Source organism: Necator americanus, chromosome IV, assembly GCF_031761385.1.
Source record: "Necator americanus strain Aroian chromosome IV, whole genome shotgun sequence".
Lineage (NCBI taxonomy): Eukaryota > Metazoa > Nematoda > Chromadorea > Rhabditida > Ancylostomatidae > Necator > Necator americanus.
Window position 1 is genome coordinate 37095043 of NC_087374.1, and position 13962 is coordinate 37109004.

The 13962-nt window shown below is 36.7% G+C and overlaps 1 protein-coding gene across 10 annotated transcripts in view; it reads left to right on the forward strand.

The window, feature by feature from the left end:
* Positions 1–13962, forward strand: part of RB195_003882 (uncharacterized protein) — a gene marked incomplete at both ends in the record, with an annotated part of 77762 nt that overhangs the window by 31084 nt on the left and 32716 nt on the right. For all 10 annotated transcript variants that reach the window (XM_064201730.1, XM_064201731.1, XM_064201734.1 and 7 more), the window contains 7 exons: positions 8556–8695; positions 11247–11367; positions 11430–11581; positions 11683–11787; positions 12098–12178; positions 12241–12373; positions 13669–13802. In XM_064201730.1, coding sequence (XP_064057610.1) covers positions 8556–8695; positions 11247–11367; positions 11430–11581; positions 11683–11787; positions 12098–12178; positions 12241–12373; positions 13669–13802 — 866 coding nt within the window. The remainder of the gene's footprint in view (positions 1–8555; positions 8696–11246; positions 11368–11429; positions 11582–11682; positions 11788–12097; positions 12179–12240; positions 12374–13668; positions 13803–13962) is intronic.

Consider the following 13962-nt stretch of genomic DNA (forward strand, 5'->3'; position numbering starts at 1 on the left):
TGCTCGTGAAAGCAACTCGATGTATTTCATTATCTAAGGCGCTGAGTGCTGGTGTTTGAGCAAAAGTTCGCTAGTACTCCTTATTTTTTGGGATATTTCGTTTTATTTCACTTCATAACACCTAGTTATTTCCACAGTACCTTCCTCTATCATTTCCCCCTTTGTATCGAGCAGAAATCACCTAAAAATTTAGGAAACTTGTATTCCAAATCGAGCACCCCTTCTCTAATTTCTATTCTCTTCTTTCCGTTTTTTTTTTTGTTACTAAATTATAGACGGAAATTGTGTTGTGTGACAACGTATGTATTTGGAAGAATCTCGGGATTTTTGTTCTTTTTTTCTCTTAGAAAAAGACAGCTGTTGCTCTCGGATATTATACTAAACCATAGTTATTTTAAAAGCAAGCTTAATGTGAATTGTTTATTCCACCAAAAGGATGGATATTGATGTATTAGGGAAAAAGGACCACGTTTCGAGTACAGGCAAGAATTTCACTTGTTTAGAATTGTGACAATGGATAAGCGTGGGCGTCTATTGCGATTTTTGTGGTGTTTTTGAAAATTTCAGCAAAACACCACAAAACGTATGCGCATACATAGTGCCGTTGTTTTCAGCTAAATCCCATATTCAAGCGTAAAATGGCGGGAGGACCTGAAATCTTTCTAAAGTTTTCATTCCAAGCCAACGTAGGAATTAATCGAAAGTTTCCAGCCATAGACCTCATTTGAGGAAGTGCAAAGAATTCAACTCAATGAACTCTTTCGTTTGTTCCTCGCTATCTACAAGTTGAATCCATTTTTGCTGTTTTCGGACTTCCATCTCCTTGCGGTAGCCACAGTATGACTACCAGGACGACCACGCATGCTCCAGAAATGCAATTATCCATGAAAATATACGTACATGGTTAGCAGTGCGGATGGTCAAAAGCCCTACAATTATTTTTTTTAGTGATACGTTGTTATGGAATTAAAATTCCTTCCGTTCTCATGAGGGAAACATTATCTCGGATACATTTCATATCCGAACATAACAAGCGTTTTCTCCACGACCCTATTTTCCTTTTCTTGATTATGATCATTTTTAACCATATTTACCCCATAGATCAGGAAGGTGCATCAAGTTCTTATTCCTAGAATTTCATCCTTATTCACTTCTAACTCTATAATTTTTTCCTCAATTCCTCGAATTTTTTTACTACATCGTAGATTGGTAATGAAAATGTTTCTTATACAATGGAATGTGCCATGATATTAGCAAAGATTGAAGCGATTGATAATATTGTATGAAAGAAAAAGGAGGAAAAAGTTCTCGGAAGAGAAATTCTGAGCTATCGAATGCCATTCTTCCTCGAAGCACATATGTATGTATGTATTTTCACTCTTCATCACGCTGTTCACAGCAAAATGAAATCCCCTCGAAGAGCAACAGGTCAGGAAGCAGTTTCTCCGTGGACTTTCAATGTTGATCCATCCAGGCACATGAGTTCCTCACATACGACTTTTCCATTTGCTCGAGATAGACACGGACAGCTGATATTGTTTGCTTGGGGTTTTTCTCTTTATCAAATGTTCCGGAAAGCATCATCATGTGTCCAGGGTCTGAGAAATCGTCATTTTTTTTCGAAGATTATGGTTCGACAAGTCATGGGAACCGATGGGAAAATTTTTGCATCAACAAGGATATTACTGAGATCATGAATAGTATGTACGTATAATATGTATAATCATATAATGTGTAATATATAATATTAAAATAATATTTACAATCATATAATGTGTATTGTATGGTATATATAATGTAGTATTTATAATCAAACAAGCTTGTAACGGTCGAAAATTATCCTTATGATGACTTGACTGCTCTTCCAGAATTTCTTTCTGGTGCAGCAAGGCATTTCCGCTTTTTGAACGGACTACAGTAGTTTTATTCAGGATGATTAAATCTTTTTCTATTCACGAAATTCGCTTCCAGGCAGCTACATATCCAGGCAATTTTCACTGGTTCCATCATTCCGCTTCTGTTGGTAGAAATGAGGTCAACGAAATCAAATTTCTTTATTTAAAAAAAAACCATATCACAGTTTAATTCCGGCAACGTTACTGAATGTTTTATCGAATAGTGAGATGTGTTAGAATCTCACAATTTAATAAAACTTTTAAATAAATAAATTAATAAGTTCCAGTTATAAATCATTCACTTTTCTTCTCACTTCTCTTGTGATTTATTAGAGCTGCACACCACAGCCTTCGCAAAATTTTCCGGCCTCTGATCACACGTCTAGCTGTCTCCTAAAAACGATCATACATCAATCTCTAAAGCATTGCGCAAAATTTGTTATTCTGACAACATCCAGAACAGAATCCAAAGAATGGCAGCTATCGATGTTTTAGGAACATTGAGGAAGCTTAAATTGTCCATTTTTACGCACGCATTTGGCCTTCTTATGTGATTTTTTTTTGAATTCGTTAATGTCGACGGGTATGGGATCAGTGGCTTCGAATATTTCCTGGATTAAAATTTCCGAATGTGAAATTTGAGCCTTGATAGTAGTATCCGCATAAAACACATAGAAAATGAGTTATCAAGTCTTTCGCTGAAAAAAAAAATGCCCAATGAAGAAACCACTTAGCTAATAGTTATTTTTCTGATAGTTAACTTAAATTTTAATCATTTGGGACCGTTTAATTTTGTACATTTTACCTTCTATTTGCGAAATGTGTTTTTTTAAAACGTACGTGAAAACTTCACAAGTTAGAGTTTTACTGGAAAGAGTTTGACTAACGCGGCTCTATCGGCTTTGTGGCAGTTTGTCAACACGGCGATATATATGAAGACAAATTGTTTGCTCGTTCGTTCCCAACCTAACAGATCTGCTGTCTTTGAATTTTATTCTCAAAAATTACAGTAGTCTTCCTCATTGAACCCTTAAATCTTGAGTGAAGTTCTTAGCAATCCCGAAGTAATCCTGAGTAATTGACGTTGAAGTCACATTGGATTAGTCACACACCCACACCCCTCGGGACACACTAGGGAACGCTTTTGTTACACTGTTGTAATAGTAGTGTCCATGAGATATGCTTCGAGGAAAATCGTTCGTTCGCTTACTTTTTTTCTCTCTGAATTTCACATTGTTTTTCTCCTCATCTTGATAGAGATAGTAAAATTCCGGAAATTGTCAGGATCTAAACATATGTATGTAGTTAAAAACGACTAGAAAGGCAGCGTTGCTTACATGAAGCTTCCTCTATTTTAACACTAAACATTACATGAATCATAAATGTTGTGTAGAGTCTAACACTAACGCTTTGTTTACCTTGGATTGCGTCAATGATTCGGAGAAGGACATTTTCTGGTTTGAATCAACTATGCACTGTTGTATCGAAAGAAAGTTTCAAAGGAACTTGGCACGACATTAGGCATTAGGCTGCGATCCAAAAGTTCATTGCGTATGGATCTCATACCGTAATGGTTCGATTCTTTCTTTTCTTTTCCTCTTTGCATTCCCCTTCATTTTTAAGCACTCTACGGTCCTAAATTTGCCTTTCTTTTAAAACATAAGAAAACCAGAAGCCCAGAACACTCAAAATGCCTCGGGGAATTCGGTCCTAACATTTTTTGTTCTAGTTCGGACAGATGTTCTGAGTATGTCTATCTTTTGAGTATGAAATTCTTCATTCATGAAGTTCTCCTATTCAAAGTTGCTCATCCAGAGCATCATGGACATTCAGCTAGAAAGACAAGCACCCGTCACGTCCTGTTATCCTTGCGGAGTAAACTTTGCTGGAAATTCTGCTGGGGAAAAAACAAAACTTACCTTCTTTTCTCTGAATTCCAAGTTTTTCGGCTCATCTAGGGATACTGTTCCGTAAGTTCTCGGCATCTAAGGATATGTACAAGTACAAATCAAATCAGTTTTGCCTATACTTACTAGTATTGCGTTAATTTTAATGCCGACATGTCTCTTTAGTTGCCTCACTGAGCCAAAAAAATGTGGTAGATTTTCTGGACGCCGGCATAACACCATCCATAGCCTTAAAGGCATCACCCCACGAATCTGAGGTGGTACAGATTTCAGGTGAAGTATTCTTATACGGGATCGTAGATTATGTAGAGGGGGTGATTCCGTCCATTTTTTCCTAATTCCCGTAAAAAAATGCCCGGAAGATACGGCTTCGAGCGTCCCGGCGCGCTATTTTCTACGACGAGTTCGATTGGAGCGCGCCAGCCGCGTGCACGCGCCTCATCCGGGCCATTTTTACGGCAATTAACAAGAAATGGATGAAAACACCCATTTCTTGCTTTTCCGTAATCTGATTTTAGGCGGAGTATAGTGTACGGGATCGTAAATTTCCATAATCTACGATCCCGTATATGAATACTCCACCTGAAATCCATACCGCCTCAGATTCGTGGGGTGATGCCTTTAACACGTGACTTTATTTACATCGTTTACAGTAATTCCACTGAAGTGGGGCATTGGCGGCATGTTTTTGTGTTTTTATGATTTTTGCTATCTACTGTCTTAGACACTCAAAAATTAGTTTTCCGGATTTTAGATAGTATTCTGCGCCAAATCCAGCAAATACTTATAAGGACCTTTTATGTAACTAATGACAATATTCATTGTAGAAAATGAACTTCTCTGATATGTAATTCTATTTCATTTTCCTTTTCTTATTTATTGACTTGGCATTTCTATTGATCTCCTTCATTTCTAATTCATCTCCGTTTTTTTCATTTTTTTTTTGAAATCTGCTCTCATCAAAACCCTTTTAAGAGCTGCTATGTTAGTTTCATTACTTCAAGCATAAGTAAATTTCTCGGATTCTTCATTCATTTTTTTCCTTCTGTCCTTTTCTTTTTCTTCTTTTCTTTCAACTGCTTCCTTGTACTTTTTTTTACTGTTGTTTTCTCCACAGAGAGTTTTCACTCGTTCACTGGCTCCTCCTCTTTCGAATTACGCACATCCAAAGCAGAATGATAAACAATTTTATTGTTAGTATATACCTACTTTGCTTCATATGTTGATATGTAGGACCTTATTTCGCTTAAAGGCATCACCCCACGAATCTGAGGTGGTACTACGGATTTCTGGTGGAGTATTCTTATACGACATTGTAAATTATGGAGGGAGGGGGAAGGGGGGGGGGGATTCCGTCCATTCCTTCCTAACTACCATGAAAAAACAGCCCGGAAGATGCGGCGCGTGCACAATGCTGGCGCGCTCCAATCGAACTCGTTGTAGGACAGCGCGCCGGAACGATCGAAGCCGTATCTTCCGGGCGCTTTTCTTACGGCAATCAGGGAGAAATGGACGGAATCACCATCCTCCCCATCATCTACGATCCCGTAATCGAATACTGAAATCCGTACTACCTCAGATTCGTGAGGTGATGCCTTCAAGGGCCTGACGTTTCAACGCTGATATTAGGTGCCTCAGGTGCTGTTTACAAGAACGTCACATCACAAGAAAAAAAACGCTTTCTAAATCCTCAGTCAAATTGGGCTGCATTGTTTTAGATTTATAATCACGATGTGGCTATTTATAACTTATTTCATGCCAATTTCGACATGAGAAGGAAAAGTAGATTGAAAATACTATGAGGGATTGTTTTTGCTAAAATGAACATTTTATCCTGATGGGAAACAAGTTCTACATTCAAAAAAATACGTAGATCTTATGCCATATGCACTGCAATTGTAATTTTTTTCTACCAGCGTCACATTTAGAACTTCTTTACACGTCGTAAACCTTTTATTACATTTGCGGAAGAATTATGTGTAGCATGTTCGGCTTTTTTTTTTCTCCTCCACGCGCTAATCATAAGAACTCGATGACTTGTGTTGTCGTTCCTCCTGACACTCCTTCTAGATCTCTTACCCGTACTCGACTCGTGTGCCCAACTCCTCTTAGATGTCCCCGGAGAATATCCACTAGTGTCGCTTAGCTCGGTCATACGCGTCAAAAATTACAAATATATATTTCCGGGCGCGGTTTTTGAGTATTGGAGCCCGCCTCCTACAACGGAATGTGTGGTGCCGTCGCTGCGGCGGCTTGTAACTTCCATGTCACATCATCGTAGACGAAACTGTCGTCAACAATTAATGTTCTGGCGTCGTCGACTCGAGATCAATCGAGTCGATCGTTACGAATGTCATTCATTTGCTCCAGCGGTTACATTGCTAAGCTGGTCCGACGAATCCTACATGCAGGCGAGTACATGGATTTTCTCTTTTGTCTCACGTATAATTTTTTTAGCCTTTAAACACCGCCTATTAGTTCTAGCGCATTCTTGAAAATTCTCCTCAAATCAACAAAATCCACATCTAGAATATGATGTTTCGCATATGATTCAAATTCTAACGATTTGTGACTTTGCGTTACGTCCGCTGCTGAATCGTGCGTGCTACAGGGAATAATCAAAGTATTGTTTTTCTGAACATTAGAAGAAAAAAAAAGTAAACAAGGCAGCTGACTGTGCAAGCGATAGTTTAGCGATAGTTTACGTAGAACGAGACGTTATCATGCTCCTAAACTCGATGTCCATGAAAAAGTTGTTTTCGGTGAGGAGGTGATGTGAGGTCACATCGCTCAAGCGATGATGCTCAATGTGGAGTTGAATTTCCAGGATTGAACGTTTCTTCAGCCATCCTATTCTTTAGAGTAGGTCCTATAAATTTTAAAAGCTTCTCCTGAAAATTTCTTTGATAAAGTCTGATGTTGAAGAATGAGCGACGAGAAACGCTGGACTGCTTAGAAATTTTGCCATAAAGTGGATTATAACCTGTGAATTCTTTCGCGCATGGTGCAGAACTTTGAGGAATTCTTTTCGTTGGAAGAAAGACCAATTAATTTGTTTTCTAGGGTTATTTTTTCTCCTATAGGAAGCACTACCAACTAATTCATCATTTATACCCTTTTTGTTAAATATTCTATTGTTTTTGAGATGAAATAAAAAAAAGTGGTGCGTGATTTAAGTAAGAAAGGTATTCTTGAATGCTATGTCATGGCTGCGCTACCGTCTAATTTTTAAATAGAAGTCCAAAATGCGATCAAAAGAAAATTTGAGGATGAAAATTTCCTCTCTTTCTTTGTTGGTTCGTGTTCCAGGATTACCGGGATAATTCATTTTTCAAGATATAAAAGGAGACTGTAGGTGTAGAAATTTATAGTTATATTGTTAGATCAATGGAGATACTTTAGTTATTACTGCATTCCACAATTTTTTTACGTTAAAGTAAAGGGGATCATACATACATTTTAGATAAATTAAGTCAGTTTTCTAAGTCATTTTCACATTTTTTCGGGTTTGTGTATGTTCATTTTGGCGGAGCAAATTGTAGCCCATTTATAGTCCACAGAATATTGAGAGATTTGAAATTATCATCGGAAATAGCCATAGAACTTCTTTTTTTTAGTTATATCCGTCTGCTACTTATATCAATTTTTGATTAGAATTAAAACAGATCAATTAGAACAAACTTTAATTTTTTCCACTTTTTTGTTTTCCAAATATCTTATTTCCTCACAGGAGATTCACGTAATGCGTTTTTGGTTAAGAAAAAACTTTTTGAAGCGGTTAAATAGGGCACAAATAGTAATGAGGGAATGTAGGAAGAGCAAGTAGGATGTACTTGAGAATGAGAATTTCCTCTTTTTCTGGATTTTATATTTATATGGAATCGTGTCCCATTTTGAAAGTTCTGTATTACGTTTTCGACTGCAACGATTTCATTGATATAACATTATGAAAAAAGGTAGAGTCAGATGTTTATCGGTTGTTTATGTTTGTTTTCTACTAATTGCGCAAGTTTTACGCTTCAACCGCATCCGAGCAGCTCACAGTATCGTTGTGAAAAGAGTGGCTCATTCATCATGATAACTTTCTGTGGCTTGAGCAGTTCTTCCTCAGCTCACCTTCCCACAGTTCTTCTCATTTGAGGCCTCCAAAAATGTTTGTTTGGTCGGAAATGCGGTTGACAATTGCTGTAGCATCGGAACAATAGGGTGGTGGTCGCAAGTTCCGAGCATTACACACGGCTGAATCACGGCTCTTTCAATTCAGTGTCCTGAAACTTCTTCCAGCGAAAAGTGTACGCATATGCGCATAAAATGCGTATTCAGCAGCAATTCAAAATTTTTCACAGTCGTTTATCATAGACGGCGAATTCGTAATATAACTTCAGCGAATGTTCCCTCGGGATAACTTTGGCTCATCTTTGACTTCGCTGCGACAATGTCGCCAAAAACTCTTTCGCCTCATGTGTGAGGCGTCCCAGAGAAAGTGCTACGCTGAAATGGATTTGATTTTAACAAGAAAAAAATCGCTTCTTATTTTCGTTTTTTAATGGTCAGATTTAAATGCGGACAAATAGTTCCCTCAAGGGATAAAACAAATAACAATATCTGTAGTATAAGTATAAATAATATAAATATAGTATAAAGTATAATAGTAGAAAATAAATAGTTACATCAAAGTAGTTTTTAGCTTACCAAAACTTTTTTGAAACTTCTCCCTACTCTTTGATTATTACTTAGCAAATTCAAATTTCAGGTGGTCATCCTCTCTCGGGACCAGATCCATCGAGTCCGACGAAGAAAGAGGTCAAGCATCGATTTGAGATCACCAAGAAATTAGGCTCTGGCACGTATGGAAAGGTCTCGTTGGCGTTCGATCACAAATTTGAACGTGAGGTGAATGGTGTAGACATTCTTTTCTTTTCCTGAACTTTTTCCTAAATTCGAGTAGAATCCAAAAAAAAGGTTAAATAGTCCTGGAGAATCGCGATTATCACATGTAATTTTCTTTTTGTAAATCATCGTTTTTTTTTATTAATCTTCAGTTCTTTGTAAGGATTGGCACCTTGTATCCCCTATACCAATTTTGAGTACATCTACTTTAATTATATATGTATTTATTTATTTAGTTATTTATTTATACGTTACAGATCCACCAGTCATTATTCTGAATAATGTCTCTGAACTACTTCTTCAAAATTCTCCGCTCAAAAATCGTAATATTTTAAATCACATTCTTTGAAACGATGTAATTTTGAGAGAAGGCCATTTGAGTAAAATTAAGAGTTTTATTAGTTCACTTCATTACTGTCATTCAGGAAGAACATTTCCAATTGGATTTTCCTTGTTTCCCACAATTTTTTACGTATGAAAATTTCTGGTTCTATCAAGATTTTTTACACGTTTTTCCTTCACTTTAGAGAAATATCCTCCCAGTCTCAATATCCGATACAATCTGCTCAAATATTTCTTCGGATTAGAGTCATTTTAGGCGATCTCATCTATATTTTGTTATTTGAGACATCACAATCTGAACAAGCAACTGATTATTTCACTTACAAAATCCGTACCAAGCTGAACGAACTTTATTTTCTGGCACAGGTGCCATTTATACGGCAATTTTTAGAGTCTCACGCCCGTAAAATTTTCGAAAGCAATAAGTTACTGGCGGAGATTCATTAAATCTCATTTAAACCAATGTAATTTCTATTCGCTTTTTTTTTCGACGGTTTCATAGGTCCGTCAAGTGTTCCATATGAACGTTTTGATTTATTGATCCGCTTCGAATAGCTTAGTTTTTATGATGGGGAAGCTTCACGAAGCATCGCGAGTGCTAGGATCCGCCGTATTTTTGAAAAGATGCGTAGGTTAGTAAATAGGATTAAATTATAAAAATGAATTGAAATGAAATGAAAAGAAAAGAAAATGAGAATGAAAAGGATGAAGAATGAGTGCTCAAAACATATCACTTTCAAATGAAACCTTAGTTGAAGAAGTCTTTAAAAGGATTTAATCGCGATTCATGGAAAGTGTGGATAAGAATTGCAGGATCATGATTCTTCCAGAGCACTCGAAACCCAGACTCTTCTTGGAGAGGTCGAATTTTCCTACAGAGCTCGATTCAGTATTTAAAAAATAAACAGTCGAGTAGCTCACTAGGAAAACGGGATTGCTCGGATTTGATTTTTTTTCTGGGATTTTTATGCTTTTACTTATACGTTACGTACATACTGATGCGCACATGATGGGAGTCACTTGAGGTGCGAAGCATTGTGTTTGTGGTAGAGGTGGTGGTACGGGAAAAACGATCCTCTCCTTTCTGTTACAACGCGCTCTCAGAGCTCTCCGCGTAGGATGCCCACATCACGGATTTATTGATCAATTGTCGGAGAGACGTGAAGAGCGTGGGGATCATTTCACTGAGATCTAGGGATGTGCTTAGTTTATCACGGGTGTAGATCAATAATATACAAGAAAGCCAGGAAAGCATAATGTTGCGCTGATTTATGGAAAAGTTGGCAACATCCGAACTTAGAAAAAGGATGCTGTTAAAATTTGAATCTCCACCGCAAGAATGAAAAATTAGTCAAACACCTGAGTCGTCTAAAAAAAATATTCCTATTGACACAATTTCCTACATTTCAATTTCGAACATTTTTCACTATCTTCAACTCAAAAAAATGAAAAATTTCGATGTTTATGGATGCTTCTCGAAAAATTCGCAGATTCATTACTAACGGTTATACAGTAATTTAACCCCAACTTGCTCCCAGTATATTGCGACAATTAAAATGCTTGAAAAATTAAGAAAATTTAAAATAAATAATAGCAATAAATAATACAATAATAATTTAAAATTGGAGGGAAGGATCTTAAGAAATTTTTTCGTCAACACAGGGGTTTTTAACTTGTAAGTAATAAAAAAAAGTCATTAAGGTTCGTTGGGAATAATTGCCATCTTTTCTGCTTTGATCTCATTAAAATTTGTTTCCAATTTTTCCGCTGTTTTCGGTATTTTCGGAAAACTTCCGGTATGAGTTTAGAGCTCTCTCAATTCATGGAATCAATATACGTTTTTCTGTAGTCCAATTATTCACGCTCAGATTCATATCTCTTGATTTCTTTCCGAAAGCGCCTAAATTCTAAATCCCGATTTTTTTCTGGAACGTGATCCTTGCACAAACACATATTTCAAGGCATTATTCGTGTGTAGTATCAAAATCTTCAAATTAAAAATCGATAATGATCCCCTTTAAATCAATTTCAATCAATTGTAATTTGTGGGCAGATCCAAGAAGAAATAACAACAAACGTCAGATATTAGTGATAATGTTAATGTTGACTAGAAAAAGAGAAACGGAAAGGGAAAAATAAAGGGAAAAGGAATAAATGAGCAAAATGAAGAAAAAGAATAGGGCTTCGCTCTCAACATTCCTTTATTTTTAAGGTAGCCGTGAAGTTGATTAAGAAGAGTGCAATTGAGAACAAGGCTGACCTGATTCGGATACGACGTGAAATTCGGATAATGTCGGCTTTACATCATCCGAACATCATTCAAATATATGAAGGTTCATTTTTTATAATAATTGAAGACCTACACCTCTCCTAATGTGAATATCCACTAATTTAGTGTTTGAAAATCGTGAGAAAATCATCCTCGTCATGGAATACGCTTGCGGTGGTGAGCTCTACGACTATGTGTCGCATTTTGGATCGTTGCCAGAGAGCGAGGCACGACGTATATTTAGGCAAATCACTTCAGCTGTACTATATTGCCATAAGGTTAGATTTTATTTAAATATATATTATTATAAAAATATTTGGAAAAAATAATAAATAAATAATAAAAAATAAAAAATAGGAAAGGAAAATATTTGATTCAGCATCAAGTGGCGCATCGTGATCTCAAGCTCGAGAACATCCTGCTCGACCAGGACAATAACGCTAAAATCGCTGATTTTGGATTGTCCAACTATTTTGGGAATAAGGTACAGTCTCTTTCCTTCGATTGTGGATTTCTTCATTTTTTTTTTGTAATTCCTCTTGTTTTTTTTTGTATTAACGGTCATTATTTTCCTTTGAAATGTGAGCTGTGAAGGTCCAGTACCATAGGCCAGCGCACGGTTCCATGAAGATTTTCAGAAAAACAAAAATTTTTTACGATTTTAAAAGCTCGTAGACGCTTGAAAGCGATTTCGGACGCAAACATTTTTTCATGATTTTTTTACTACTTTTTTTCCATTTTTCAATCATGTTTGAAAATTTTTTGAGGTTTTAAAGCATTTGATTGTGTTTCAGACACTTTTAACCACGTTCTGCGGCAGTCCCTTATACGCATCCCCGGAGATCATCAATGGGACCCCATATCGAGGCCCAGAGGTAGGCATGTTGATTAATAAAATCGATAATAACGCGTTACTGTATTTCAATGAGTTTTAAAGGTGGACTGCTGGTCTCTGGGAATTCTTTTGTACACACTTGTTTACGGTTCTATGCCTTTCGATGGTCGAGATTTTAATCGAATGGTCAGACAGATAAAGCGTGGAGCATACTATGAACCAGACACACCGTCAAGTAAGCCGTTTTCTTTTTTCCAGAAATGTTACTAATGTTCGAATGAAGAGTAAAAATAGTATCGTATGTCTTCTCAATTATCACCATGATGAGCTGCTTAGATGATGTGAAGCGTCAGATTAGCTCATGATCGCACGCATACTAGTTTCAGGAGAGATTTCTGATGTCACTGCTGAGTATTTTTTGCTGTGGGGAATTTCTAGGGATCTCTGTATTTTTTTCCGATCAGATGAACTTTGGAGATCTCTCAAAAATTTCACCGATGTCAGTGGTTGTTGGAGTAAATGTTCCAGCTATACCATAAATATTTTCTAGATTTTTCTTTACTAATGCTGCTTGTAAATTTTCTCCGGCATAGGAAGAGGAGGCGATTGTCTTTTTGGATGTCTGGATTTTGGTTTGGAAATTCACTCTATTTACAGAGAATTGTCTTTGTAAATGTTTTAAAATTTAAATGACTGATTTTAAAAATATATTTAAACTAGTAGTTAAGCTATAGCATAGTTTAAGGAAATAGCGAAATAGCGGTGTTTCCTACTCAGTCATCATGTCACTTCCCCAAATATCCCTAATATCGTCAAAAATTTTTTTTTCTAGAAAACCTATACACAATTATAAAAACATAGTAGACTGTTTTCACTATCCAGATTTCTGGAAGTCACGAAAAAATCGATACGTCGATATCTCTTGCACTAATGTCGTGTCACATCTCAAAATCTCCTTAATAATCACAATTTGAAGACATTTGGATTATTGAGCGATCCTTGGAATACTGCCACCTGTTTATTTCCTGCTTAATTTATTGTTCTTACTAATAAAGGGATTATTTGCCGACAGTTTGCTTTGCATTTGTTTCTTTGTTTTTTTTTTGAGTTGGGAGTCGAAGGAAATTTTCTAATTTTCTAAGTACACAAACTCATCTTTCTCTATTTTTGCTGGAACCAATTAAAGTGTTCCTTGCATGTCGTGGATATGACTTAACAGTACGATCTTTTCCTGAACTTTTCCTTTTCCTAAAAGAATATTCCCATTTCTTGTTGAGGCCATTCATGTCCAGAATAGAATAGTGATCCACGAGTCACTAGGAAAGAGAAAGTTTAATGAAATCGTAGTGGTAGCTGTTATGCAAATAACCTTATGGTCTTTTTTTGCGTATTTCTACGAAATTCAGGTCCCCTTTCATTCTTTCCTTTGACACTTCCTCTCCGTCATCTGCTCATTTAGCTGAAACATATTTATTTTCGCATCTATACAATTAAAATAACATTTTTTTTCTCAATTTTTTCCCATTTCAGCAGCTTCCATGCTCATTCGTAACATGCTTCGAGTGAATCCAGAACGTCGCGCTGATATCTTTGATATTGCAAGTCATTGGTGGTTGAACCTCGAGGAAAACATGCCTGTGATCCAAGAGTTACCAGAAAATCAGGTTCAGTATAATTTTTTTTCATGAGATTACAAGTAGCTGCAACATTTCCACACAAACAGTTGTCACCATCGCAGCAACGTTGCACAAAAACTGCTCGGACTTTCCCGCTTATTGGATTTTTGGCGGTTTTGGGTTGCTGCTGCCGGCCCTCATGGGTATT